Source organism: Zingiber officinale, chromosome 1A, assembly GCF_018446385.1.
Source record: "Zingiber officinale cultivar Zhangliang chromosome 1A, Zo_v1.1, whole genome shotgun sequence".
Classification (NCBI taxonomy): Eukaryota; Viridiplantae; Streptophyta; class Magnoliopsida; order Zingiberales; family Zingiberaceae; genus Zingiber; species Zingiber officinale.
Window position 1 is genome coordinate 137782435 of NC_055987.1, and position 13755 is coordinate 137796189.

The following is a 13755-nucleotide window of genomic DNA, read 5'->3' on the forward strand; positions in this document are numbered from 1 at the left end:
TAGAGTCAAGGAAGAAATATCCGCCTTAAATCTGTCGATCGTGATCCGGAAATCCCACGTCGAGACACTCGTCTCAAACCAAAGTCCTACAATCATATAATGTATTTAGCCAGTTACATATGAAGTAAATAACTAAACAACTTTCCCCCACCTAATTAGGATAACCCTAATCAAACATGATTATGGATTAATCCTCCAACTAACCTTAATCATAATATAACCTAATTAGATTAGGTCATAGATGATACACCTCCAAAACTCCCCCAAAACAACACATTTAATCTAATAATAAATCTATTCTCTTAATTACCAACCCACCACATAATGATATCAACCATAAAACCTATCATAAGCTCAAATCTCCATCACAAATCCACATCAACCAAACAACCAAATCATCAACCTACCTCATCTGATAATCCAATCAGCAACCAATCCAATGCTCCTAAAAATGATCACATAATAATCTATATCAACCAAAACAATACTTACCACTAGAGGCAAAACCTTAATCCTTAATCCACAATATCAACCAATCCACATCACACCACTCATAAACTAAGCAAGCACAAAACCCTACAACCCATTAGAAAAACTTAATTTAGCAACCTACAAATGAGTAACCCAGCAATACATCACTGTAAGGCATTTACCTTAACGTAGGGCAGCAATCCAATAGCTAACATCCAGCCATCCACTATCCGGGAGCTACAACATAATACCTACGCCAATTCTTCCAAAATTCAATCCATAAATCCAATCATATAGCAAAGGATTTATTGAAACCCTAACTCACAGTACCAAACTCACCTCAAACCCAAGGCCCTGACAGCCACAAGAAATGGAGAAGATGAAGTCCTGCTCAAGGAAAATCCATCACTAGGTTGATCCGAAGCTTTCCCCTAGCCAAAAACAGAAGGATATCTAAATTGGAATCCATAGGACTCGAAACCTTGAATCCACCAGATTTACCCAACAAAACCTTACCTCAATCGACCACCTACCACTGGTGTCGCACAATCCACCTCCTCTAGCGATGATCCAGTTTGTCCTCCAGTGAGCAGATCGAAGAGGAGAAGAGAAAGGGCTCAATCGGCCGGAATAGATATGCATCAACCTCTTCACGCCGTGCCCTAGATGCCGAACCGCCGCCCATCGCGCACAAAGAACCGACGAGGAAGCAATTGGTTAGCACCTTCAAGATTCCGGTGAGGTCCTCAAGCGGCGCTGTGAGGCCGAGACTGTCAAGGAACCCGTCGGCGTCGAGGTCGCCCGTGCGCATGAGAGAAATCAAGATAGAGGGAGAGATCGGCGTTGGCGACATCGAGTAGTGACGCGAGGGAAGGAGAGACGCACGAGCAGACAAGGAGAAGAGAGACTCAGCCGGCGGCATCGACCAGTAGCTGGCGATCGCGAGCTCAGCGTCGGTGAGGAGGAAAATCGCAGGAGAAGAGGTTTCGGCAGAGAGGTTGTCGGGGAAGAAGAGGTCGCGAGAGAATAAGGGTTCGGGAGAGAAAATTGGGAATTTAGAGATTAGGTTTTAAATTAAATACTTAGGTTATATTTAATTAAGCCCTAAGTTAATTTCTCCATCAACTCCCAACTTAAATGGGGTATTCAAACAGACCTCCACTGTATCCCGAATCCATCCCCTCAAAACGGGTCATACGGACTCCGTTTAAATCCTGAAAAATCTCTAAAAATTTCTAAAAATCCCAGAAAAATCCAATACGATTTTTCGTCCAATAACATTTATTATTTAATTTTACGGTATCTTACAGTCCTAACTGTTATACTCATGCATATTACTACTCATCTATTATAACTGTGCTAACTTTGTTTTGCAGAAATATTATTGTTATATCGAACTAACTTTGTGTTGCAGAATCATATGACCCCTTGGATTTCAAATGGTCATAACTTTTGACTCAGAACTCAGAATCAGGATCTGTCAGCGGCCATGTGACCAGCACTCAGAAACCTTCATTTGACCAAGGGTTTAGTTAACTGAACAAGAGGTTCAGTTGACCGAAAAAGGTATTTTATCAATCAACCGAACAAAGGTTCGGTCGACCGAACAGGCAAATTTTGCAAACCAGATCAGGCTCACAAACATGGTATCACAGCATGATCGGTCGACCAAAAATGAGGTTTAGTCGACCGAAAATGAGGTTCGGTCGACCGAACAGGAAAAGCATTAATGGAGCATTAAGTGTGAATCTCGGCGAGAAGGGAAATTCACTGTTCGGTCGACCGAACAAGGTTATCGGTCGACCAAACCATTAAAGATCAGTTAATGCTCGAAAATTAGATCTCAGCGAATCTCATCACAAAAGGAAGGGAGCAGGTTCGGTCGACCGAACCGAGGGATCGATCGACCGAACGTGGACGGTTCTTATAAAAGAGAGCTCGAGGTCCAGGGTTGAGTAACACTGTTTTGGTTTGAAATTCATCTCTGTGAAAGCTTCTGTTGATCATGCTACTGCTCTACAACTTGCAAGCTATTCCATCCAGAAGTGCTGACCAAACTGCATCCTAAATCAAATTATCGGTATATGTTTATTACAAGCTTGCATTGTAATTAACTCAAGTAAGATAGTAGGTTGTTACTATCTTATTCATCTTTTGTATGCACTGCTTCTTTCCGTGGTTTTCGGAAAGAAGAGACTTAGTGGATTGCCCATCGGTGCAGTCAAGGATCGCGGGCCTTGGAGTAAGAGTCGACCTAGGCTCCGAACCAAGTAACTGAATCTGTTCTCTACTTTTCCGCTGCACGACTTTGTTTTTAAAGTAAAAGTAAAGTTTTTAAAAAGGTGCGATATTCACCCCCCCCCCCTCTATCGCACTCATTCGATCTATCATAACGAAGTTCTTTTTGTACTTAATTTTTACAGAAAAGAAAAGCATAACATGTTACCCTTGTCCTGATTTTTTATTGTATTCGATCCCCTCTTCTAATGGTTCCGAAAGAGATTATTAGTAGATTACCCATTGATATATCCGCGGGACTTGGGTCTTGGAGTAGGAGTCGCCGAAGGCTCCGAACCAAGTAAAATCAATCGAGTTTCTATTTTCGTGTTTAATTTTTGCTGTGCACTTTGTTTTCAAAACTGAAAAGAAAAAGTTTTAAAACTACATGATTCACACCTCCCCTTTTTCGTGTGTCTCTATCCAACAGCTACACCTCACGGCCAAATCTAGCTGGTGAGAGAAGGGCAAATGAGAGGGAAGGAGGTTTACCGCCGCACCTCTTCAAGCTCTCGTTCATTGCCATCATAGTCGCCATCATAGGAAGTATTTCAGGGGTTTGGGGGAGTTAGGTGATCAGGCATATTTGGAGGTGGGGGTTGTTAAGTTAGGGTTTTTGGCGACAAATTTGAATTCATCACCAAATATGTGACAAATTCTGAATTTGTCGTCAAATTTGAGATCCTAACCGATTTTGATGAAGATCTTTAAATTTGGCAACAAATCCTAGTCGTTGCCAAATTGCGATGAATTTTAGATTCGTCTCTAAATTTGAGATTCCGACTGATTTTTACATTTGGTCAAGATCTTTAAATTTGACGATGAATACTGAATGATCTTTAAATTCGTTTGAGTTTATTTATTTAATTGATCTTATTTGTATTGAATGAATATAAAAAAAACTCTTACCAAGTCGAACACTAAATTTATTCATGAATGTTTGATTTATGTACTGCCCTAGATGAGTGAGCTATGAGCCATAGTTTGCCATTGGCAGTGAGAGTGAGCTTGGGTGAGTTTGTAGTTGCATTTTTCTTTTTTCATCTCTCCCTTATTCCTCTCCAAACTTAGATAAACAAGGCTGAGCATTTCTTTCTCTAGCTTCTCTCCTTTCCTCTTGATCCTGTCTAAAAGCAGAGAAGATGATAGGCTGAGAACATGACTCTGCGGTTAACTAGATGAAGACTCCTCGCTGTCTTGCAAAACCAAGAGCGTCAGTGCTGGACCAGGAAGGGATTCCGAACGTTAGCCCTCCGACACTCAAGTCAGTTCTCGATTCAGTGGAGAATAGTAGAAAAACTATAGCAATGAGCGTGTTGAATAGTAATGTATCGCATGCCTCCGTCTATGAATGAAGACCCCCTTATATAGTGCCCCTGTAATGTTTATTCACGCATTCCAAAGTATGTGCATGTTTTTTCAAGCATCCTAGGAAAAAAAACAAGTCAAAAAGTGTCCTTGACTACACGTTTCCTTAAACAGACACGCAAATCTCTAATATGATAGGATAAAAGCTTTCAAAGTACGATTTACATGCTGGACATGCTCTGTTGTCGGCGATATAAACTTCCAAAAGAATATAAAGGGATATGTAGGTGGATCCTACTATTGGCCGACCGGAAACCGCTCAGCAGGGACGTCCCAGCTCAGTCGTACTGATCCGAGCTATCGGCTTATCATTCACTATGCTTTCCTGTTGTCGGGGGGCTACCTTTTGTCCGACCGGACATGTCATCCGATCAACAGGGATAACGATGGGCCGAGAAATTTATTGTTTGTTTCTTAACCTTAGTCGCAAGTTTTCATAGGATGGTCATTCGAACGGTCACGTCCGACCGACGTTGGAGGCTCATTCGGTCAACTTCACCTTATCTATGGTCGTGGGCTCTTGATTATTTTAATATTAACCTCCATATAAACCGCTGTCCCTATTTCGACCCATCTTTAATGGGATCATATCAACTCGCATAAGACACCAAAAAGAACAGCGTCTCTACCTTTCTTTATCGGGCGAATCCGTTTCGAAGTTAGAAAGAAAGAAAGAATTTCTTTAATCAAAAACTAAAAGAAAGAACATTTCTTACAGTGTGCTTTATGTTCAAATCATCAAGTACTTGAGGCATAGTTTCTAGCTTTCATATAAAGGAAGGAAAAAAAGAAACGAGGACGCTGAAGTATGGAGATGCGACGAACTAAACTTCTTTAATTTAGTAGCGTCACTGGCACACATGTAAACCGCGCTTTTTCATGCTCGCTCTTAGAAGACAAACTTCTTTCTCTTATCCGGATCTCTGCGTCAAGTGGGATCGATAATTAAGAAAGGAAGCTTCAGAAAACAATCTTTGGCTGCATCTATCTATTAATCTATGCATGTATGAAATAAGAAAAGCAAAAGCAAGCCAAACTAAATCATCAATCAAACTTGGCCATCGCTGACAGCAGCAGAGACATAGAGATAGAACGTATAGGAAAGCCGAGCCCTAATCGTCAAATAAAGTCCGTAAACGAACAAGAAGACTAGAAAAAGGAAAAATAATAATAAAGAAAAAAAAGCAGCTGCAGAGCATGCACGGCGACTCGCTTTGCTGCAAACAACGATAAGGCTGGTAAAGTCCCCGTGAACGTAGTTATTAATCACGCTTATGATTGCTACTCGCTAATTTTTTTTAAGTTAAATCTTCAAAATGGCTCATAACATTTATTAATTTTTAAAAATAATTTTAAGTTTGATGATAGCTAATACGGCGAGCATTCGAAGTTGTTAAGGATGTAAAAGGAATTAAAATGACATGTTGAGTCAGGTCAAAGTTTGAAAGGATCAATGATCTTCTCTTCCAGATTAGACCATCTCTCCTAAGCCACTCTTCTAAAATCGACCAATCTTATTAGCTAAGTAGAATAGAACTAACCATCTTGTCAAGGCCGACTAGATCGGCCAACCCGCTAGGGTCGACCCGACCGATCAATCCACCCACAAGGGTCGCTTGACAAACCTACCTAGATAGGGCCACCCGACAGGCTTACCTAGACTAGAGTCGTTCGACACTCTTCTAAAACCAACTTGCCTGTCTATCAAAGCAGAGTCAAGCCAATCAGTCTGCCTAACAGAGCATCCGACCAACTAATTTTCCTAACCGAGTAGATCATCTGACCGGCCAGTTTTCCTGGCCAAGCAGAACATTCGATTGACCAATCTATCTGGAAGAGCAGAACCAAGTCAATCCATTAAAAGCTCATTAGCTTGATAAGTCCATCAACCTTTTGTCTTATCTACCAATACATAGATAGGGGTAACATGACCTATGACATCTTTGTCTAGACAGAATCATCTGACACTTAGACAAGGGTAACATTACCTCTGACACCTAAACAGGGATAATCTTCTCCTCTAATATCTTTTGTCTTGACATACCCTTCTCATAAAGAGTCTTGCCTTACACTCTAAAGAGAGAGAAAATAAAAGAAGAGGGGGAGAAAGGGAGAGAAAGGAGAGAGACTCTCGGTGGCACACTTATTTTGTTATTTAATTATATTCTTGTATTATGCATCTTCTTCATACAAGAGATCATCGGAAACAGACTTGAGTGGTTACAATCAGTGTTACGACCAGCTCAACGATCTATCCGATTGCACCTCCTGGGCTAGGGTATGGGTCTCTTGTCCATTTCTCATGTGTTTTCTTAATCTCTTATTTAACCCACTTCTTACTATATTTTTGGGAGCGGCCTCGAGTGTCGGAGTGTAAGGCCGGAATAAGCTCGGTCTATTTGCAGATTCTTCCAACGACGGGGATAGATCATCCCTTCCTTTTGGTTTCTAGCTCGAAGTCTCCTCACGATCAACACAAATACCACATCATCAGCCGTCCATCCTTCTCAACTTCTGGACGGGAATGATATCAAAATGCTATTTTGTTATCAAAATACCCTTCCTCTATTAACATTTCCAAAAAAAATTTAAACTAGTCAAAGCATTTTAAAAATCATCCTAAAAGTAAAAGAGTCTATACGTTCTATCTCTAAACCCAATTTTCAGTGACGTTTTGCAGCCTTGCAGTTGCAGGAGCTTCTCGAATCTGTGCGGAGTTCGCATTACGAACAGAACCTGAACATAGAGGAAAAGCAGGTGCAAATCCAAAGCGCCACAGCGGTCAAGATCGAAAAGAAATAAATAATAATCCTGACTTGGAGACTGAAGCCTACATGATTAGTTCTAGCCAATAAATTGATAGAGGGTCTGCACTCTGCAGCAGGGGATCCGTTAAGTCTACTTCTCAGCGTCTCTCGCTGTTGCAACTACGTGGTAAGTGACAAGAACACAAATACTTACAGGCGGGCGTGTTTCGGCATGAGATCTAGCTAGCTTTGCATTGGGCTCTCCATGGTCGAAAGGAAACAAAGAAGACATAGTAACAAAATACTACAGCAATTTAATCTAGGTGAGAGTTTCAAAATCATCATTTGTTTTTTTATCATTTCCTTATATTCCGTTAGCTTCTACTACATATGAATCCTAGCTAGTTCATTCTTCACTTGATTTCTCTGTTTTATACTAAGTCAAACAATTCAAAGAAGCAGTCTTGAGGCGAAGTCATTGACTGTGACACTAATAGATCCATTCTATTTGTTGTCATGGCCAACAGCAATCTCAATCGATTATAGAAGGCATACAAAAAGATAATTGTGATGCGAAGTAAACCCACTGAGCAGGGAACAACGCAGGACGATCAAGATAGTAAGCAGTCGGTATCTTCATTTACTACTTACTATCCATTCCGAGCTGTCTTTCTATTTCATGCCGCACTGGCAAGTAAATGAAGGAATAACTCTTACTGAAGCTTTACTTACCCAATGATATATATGGATATATATTTTCTTTGTTGCGTTTCGAGAACCGACAGCATCATTAAATTGGGGGAGGCCAGGCCTCTGGGTTGGGCTTTATTATAAGACACCGACGACGACGTCGCTTCTTCACCAATCCTCCTCAGCAGTCGGCATCATATAACTGCTTGATGAATAGTGTCACGCCGGATCTTGCAGGGGTAGTTGTGCGGCTGTAGGAGAGGGCAAAAAGTAAAGCGACGTCGCGCTCAGCGGAGGAGATCGATGTTGGCCTGCATTGCGTGCGCGAAGCAGGACGCTGACGAGGAGGGAGAAGACGGCCCGCGCGCGGCGACCACTCCGAGCAACAAAGAGACCGTGAAAAGCCTCACCTCACAGGCCAGTACATTAGAGTGATGTTTTTTTTTTCCTTGAAAAAAATACACATTATTCCCGTGTCTTAAGTAATCATATGCACATTTATCAATTGCATGCGAATTTGTTCTACAAGTTCATTTACTGCAAATTAATTAAAGCTCATTAACCATTTCGCCAATTTATTAAATCATACATCTAACTCTTTTAAATAACATGCAGCAGTATTTATTTTTTAAATTACTCCTTTCTTTACCTTCCTGAGGACGGAGGAAACCTCAGGAAGAGTCTTTTAGAAAATGAACACTAGGTGTGAATTGGTAATTTTAAACATTGGGGGTGATTTGTCGTATTTCAGAGGTGCATGGATTGAGTAGCAAGCTATGTTTTGTTCTCTTTAATTCTCAAGAGAAGAGCTTGAGAGAAAGCAAGCCTTTGGGTTCGACGAGGAAGATTGGCGCCAGGGAAGGAACAGAGCAGAGATGGCTTTCTCCGACTCTCTTTCTGTTCTGGCGTCAGAGATACAACTGGTGGCTTCAAGTATACAAAACAATACGATGCTTAAGTAGGAAGCAACGATCATTACATAACTTGTAGTTGCACTATGAAAAGGAGAGGTCGATCAGGATTAACAATTGTTTCACGCGCATATCATGGACATTAGTTAAGCCGATACACTAACATAGCCAAAGACTCAGAATGAACAAGACCAATAGCTTAATGGCGAGCAACATAGGAGCATGGGTGACGTCGGATAACCTTTATGCTTTAAGCTATGGTAGCGCTCCATAAAATTTTCCTCCCCACTCCAAATGGATTCCACTGAGTTAAACAGAGTACTCCGTGGTAATGGTATCAAATCCATCCTAGGAGATAGGCTAATTAAAGGTGGGTTTGTCATCTCTCTTCATCTTCGGCTAGTTCATACTCTAGGTAATTTGGTCTTCTCCTTGTATATGAGAGGATACATTGTACTAATGGATAGTGTTCCCATCTAGAAATTTCATCACCATCATGCGGCGTGGCAGCAGGAGTCCACAATGGCATAAAAATTTGATGATGTTGAGATCTTTTCCTAGATTTCTTCTCGTGTAGAATGACGATTCATGTAGAGAGTAATAATTATCAAAGAGCTCGTCGGATATTGTCCCGGTGAAATTATTTCGATGCCTAAGTCATCATCGTTGATCCTATCTGAAATCGATGCAAACTGGACCACCGACGATATGATTTTAAAGTTGATCGTAAAAAGACCTCGAAAGAAAAAATCTCGAAGGGAGATCACCTATAAGATCACAAGGAGGAGGAAGAAAGAGCATTAGTAAGCAAGTCAAGGGGTTCTTGGCACAATCACTCCGACACTCAAGTCAATAAAGTGTAAATAAATTTGGAAGATTAATAGTAGAAGAATATGAGATGCGTGAGAAGCAAAAGACTTACTTGTCATTGAGGAGGTGGAACTCTTTTATAACACCTTTTGTAATTCCCACATTAATTAAATGTCACATCAAAATAAGGGATATGTCAAATTCTTATATCCTTATGGTATTGTACAATCTCATCACTCATATATTACTTGTATCCTATATTCTTTACATAGATATAGTCTCGCATGCCTTTGATAATTCCATGGACAGCATTAATTATGGAATGAACTCTTGAGTTGAAAGGCCCATTGGGCCTTCTCAACCCGACCCAACAAGGAGTGGAAGGTTTTGAGCCTCGGGAGTCGGAAATCCGATCGGGGCGATGTATGGCAGCAGAGTCCTGATGAGTCGGAGATTCGAATGAGACGATGTAGGGGAGCAGAGCCCCGTGAGTCGAAGATCATATTAGGATGATGTAGAGGAGCAGAGCCCCATGAGTCGAAGATCCACTCGGGGCGATGTAGGAGAACAGAGTCCCGTAAGTTGAGGATCCTCCGAGCTAGCAAAGTAAAGTACGGAGGGAACATGACTAGTGAAATCAAGATTGTTCGATTGAATGGTGGTCTCTGATGTTTTGATCGATCATTCGCTCGGATTGACCTACCGTAGACTTTGATTACCACGTTTACTGGAAGATTGATTTCCTGATCTTATATGGAAGTTACCTATATATCCGTTGCATCGATTGTGTTTCCATCAAAAGGGACAAAGTAATTTTAGAGAACCCTTTTTTGGAGCATATACCTGTCAATTTTATAAAAGTGACACCCATAGAGATCATGGGGAGGAGAGGGAGGAGAACATATGGGAGAGTGATGAAGAGATCATGGGCAAGTGGGGAATCATGTCCCCTATCTACCTCGGCATACACTAGGTCGGTAGATCGAAAAGTCCAGAGGTCGGTGACTTGACTGATTGAGTCAGCTCAGCAGATCAAACTTCTCAAGAATTTGGGAGGTCGGCAACTCAGTTGATCGAGTCGGTTTAGCAGATCAAACTGCTCAAGAAGTCGGGAGGTCAGTGACTTGATTGATCGAGTTGATTAGTAGCTCGGACGGGTCAAAAGTTAGGAGGTTGGCGGGTTGGCTAATAGAGTCGGCTCGGCCATTGACATGCCACATGCAGTTTGATCCAGTCCCAAAACATGCCATCTGATCACTACATATTAACCGGGTCATGTCCCGTGGGTTTGTCATCTCCACCGCATCAGATTGTATTAATTATTAATTTAATTAGATGGAGAATGAAATATGGCTTCAAAATTGATCCAGCTCTCTGCTATAGACATTTTGTACAAATCACAATTCCCTGCGAATCAACTTCTGTGGGCCCTTGGCAGTCGTGAATTGTTAGTGTCAATTCATTGGCAGCCATAGACTAGCTAATTAAGAATAATAACTTAGCGCAGAAGTATTGTTGATAAGCATGCAGCTAGCGTTGTTTAATTACTTAGTTGTAGTAATTTCTAACCATGTTAATTTTATATACCGTAACTCGAACTATATGCGCAGATAAAGGACATGGTCCTAAAGTTTTCCGGATCAAGCCGTCAGATCAAAGGAGGCGGAAGCACCTCGTCCTCTTCCTCGTCATTCAGGAGCAGGAGCTTCCGCCACCGTCATAGTGGACGGCAGGAGCATGGCGCCTATACTTACGAAGACTTGGCGTATTGCAGCAACCAGTCGCGGGCAGGCCACGCAACTGCGAGGCCAGCGGCGTGGGACTCGACTAAGAGCATGAAAGAGGAGCAGCGGAGGTGTGGAGGCAAGTGGAGTGGGGGTATCGAAGAGGATATAGTGGTGGAAGACGATATTGGCGAACCCAAGGAGTGGATTGCTCAAGTGGAGCCCGGCGTTCATATCACATTCGTCTCTCTCCCTGGAGAAGCCGGAAACGAACTCAAACGCATTCGATTCAGGTTTTATTCTTACGAATAACTTTTTCTATCCGTGTCCCGTCGTCCAAATTAATTATTGCACGCTTGCTTAAAAAATTCGATCGAATGTGTAATTTCTTCTCAGTCAAGAGATGTTTAATAAGTGGCAAGCACAGAGATGGTGGGGGGAGAACTACGACAGGATCATGGAGCTTTACAATGTACGGCGCTATAACACTCAGGCTCTCCAGACTCCGGCTAGATCGGACGACGGCAAGGTTAGTCAATCGTCGTAGAATGACCCCATGGGTAACGTGTCGTAAGAGATGATGCTTCATATAGATTGTTATATATTCAGAGAGAATCGACGTGGTCGAGGGTGGGCTCGACAAGGGAGAGCCCCATCAATCAGGCGCCATTCGCTACAGAGCAGCTTACCGCCAGAGACATGCACAAGCCGCCGCCACCTACGGATCTAACCGCCTCCCGCATCCTTCCGCATCGCCTTCATTCACCTGCTGCCGCTGCCTCCGCCGCCGAGACTGAGACGGCACCGGGAAGCTCCGGTGCAAAGGAGGAAGCCACCGCTTCGGTGGACGCATCGAGGACCACCACCTCGTCCAGAGACGAGAGGTCCGTCTCCGTTAGCAACACCAGCGACGTTCTCGAGATAACGGAATGGGTGGAGGAAGATGAGCCCGGCGTCTACATCACCATCTGCGAGCATGCCGATGGCATCCGGGAGCTCCGTCGTGTGAGATTCAGGTTATCATTCAATACACGGAGTTCCTTGTCGATCATATATAGACTCTGCTTTTCACTTTCCTTCTGCTAGATGCAAATTAATGGGAGCAACGGTTTCATGGTGTCTTGCAGCCGAGACAAGTTTGGGGACGTGGACGCTAAGCTGTGGTGGGAGGCCAACAGAGAGAGAATCCAAACGCAATATCTGCAGGACGTAGAACTCAACGCATCACAACTCTCCGTACACTCCAATCGAGTAACAATGAGTTAGAAAACCCAGGAAAATGCATGGCTTAATTTGTACATGTGGGATGTTCGATCAATGTCACGACTGATCAGACTTCTTTTTGTTTCCAGAACTTAAAATGTTTATCTGGATTTTACAAACGTACTTTTTCCAAATCCAATCCACTTACCCGAACTCACCGGACATTTTCAGAATTCGAAACAATATCAGATAAATTTGGGAATGATCTGAAGAATTCTCCAATAATTGGTCTTAGTTTAGTGAGGAATCTCAAAATAATTTTAAATTCCAAGAATGTTTTTTCTTTTTTGAAGTGCTACATCCAAGGAGAAATTTTAAGTGGATGATTAATAGGAAATTATGTTTTGTAACTTGTCTCTTTTTTAATTTTTATCCGGTTCTAAGTTATAATTTACGTTCTTATTCCAATAACTTATAATAATTTTTAATTTCAATTTTTTTTAATTAAAATTTTCTATCAAAAAAATGACCAGTTGACGTTCAAAATCCTCAAATTCAATTTACAACTCAGCATTCTGACCTTCAATTAGACATTTTTCTAATGGAATATTTCAATTTTAGAGAAAAATAATTGAAATTGAAATAAATTACAATTTACTAGACTAAGAATAAATTGACTTATAATACGACTAAAATTAAAAAAAAATACAAGTTACATGATCGAAAACTTAATTTTCTCGGCTAATTAATTATTCACATCCATAAGTGTAGATATATAAAAATGTGAGAGCAAAGTATCATGACATAATTAAGTTATCTATTTATTATTATTTAATCATCAAGGGTGATAAAAGACAGGTGGCGGGATTTAAAATTACTAATTGATACGGGATGTTCGGACAGATCTGAGTATGACATGATAGTCAAAGTCAAAGGGAAGGTGACAGCCAGTATGTCATTCTCCAAGAGGTTTTGTTATTCGCCAAACACTAATGCTTTTAGTACGAGGACAACCGACCTATGAGTTGATCAGACTTAGGGTACCTAGAGCTCCATTCCCGTGTCAAGACATCTATCATATATATCTGATCATTCGATAAACAACTGAGTCGGGATCAACTTCTCACTCAGTACAAGTCTTTCAACATATGGTCAATCGACCCTACCGTCGGTCGACCTTATGGGCTTTTTCACATGCTAGTCCTTCCTCATCTAGACAGTCGGTAATAATGTCGGCCAGAGTTATACAACTCAGCATGTCCGCCGCTTATAAATACATAAAAGCAGTTCTCCTTATAAACTCGGTTGAATTTCCAGATCTCAGGTTCTCATTCTAAAAGCAGGTCTTTAGAGGATCGGTGGCGTCGATAGGAGGTGAATATTGACTCATCGATTTTTACTTTGATTTCGTTCTTTCTTTCTATCAAAGTGTTTGTCACGGCGAAATATAATAAAAATTTAAAGAAAAGAATATTCACGGGATTTGCTTGGTTCCCAACTCCCCAAAGTTAGTACATCCAAGGCCTAATCACAATAGGCGTCCACCCACTAGTA

The 13755-nt window shown here is 41.5% G+C and overlaps 1 protein-coding gene across 2 annotated transcripts; it reads left to right on the top strand.

Annotated features, from left to right (window-relative positions):
- The first annotated feature begins 6961 nt into the window (after window positions 1-6961).
- Window positions 6962-12380, top strand: LOC122010245 (protein Brevis radix-like 1). 2 transcript variants are annotated; one of them, XM_042566716.1, is made up of 6 exons: window positions 6962-7186; window positions 7391-7970; window positions 10885-11291; window positions 11395-11527; window positions 11608-12014; window positions 12126-12380. In XM_042566716.1, exons 2-6 carry the CDS (start codon window positions 7857-7859, stop codon window positions 12262-12264), a joined length of 1200 nt encoding a protein of 399 aa, XP_042422650.1. In that variant the 5' UTR covers window positions 6962-7186; window positions 7391-7856; the 3' UTR covers window positions 12265-12380. The 2 variants fall into 2 exon arrangements, with proteins under 2 accessions (XP_042422650.1, XP_042422660.1); XM_042566726.1 differs by having other exon boundaries at window positions 7791-7970.
- The last annotated feature ends 1375 nt before the right edge of the window (window positions 12381-13755 follow it).

What these genes read in the sequence shown, in the direction of transcription:
- LOC122010245 (XM_042566716.1), top strand. Translation starts at nt 7,857, where the DNA reads ATGTTGGCCTGCATTGCGTGCGCGAAGCAGGACGCTGACGAGGAGGGA. An exon ending in TGAAAAGCCTCACCTCACAG is followed by an intron (nt 7,971 to 10,884) that starts GCCAGTACATTA and finishes CTATATGCGCAG; the next exon opens with ATAAAGGACATGGTCCTAAA. An exon ending in CTCCGTCGTGTGAGATTCAG is followed by an intron (nt 12,015 to 12,125) that starts GTTATCATTCAA and finishes GGTGTCTTGCAG; the next exon opens with CCGAGACAAGTTTGGGGACG.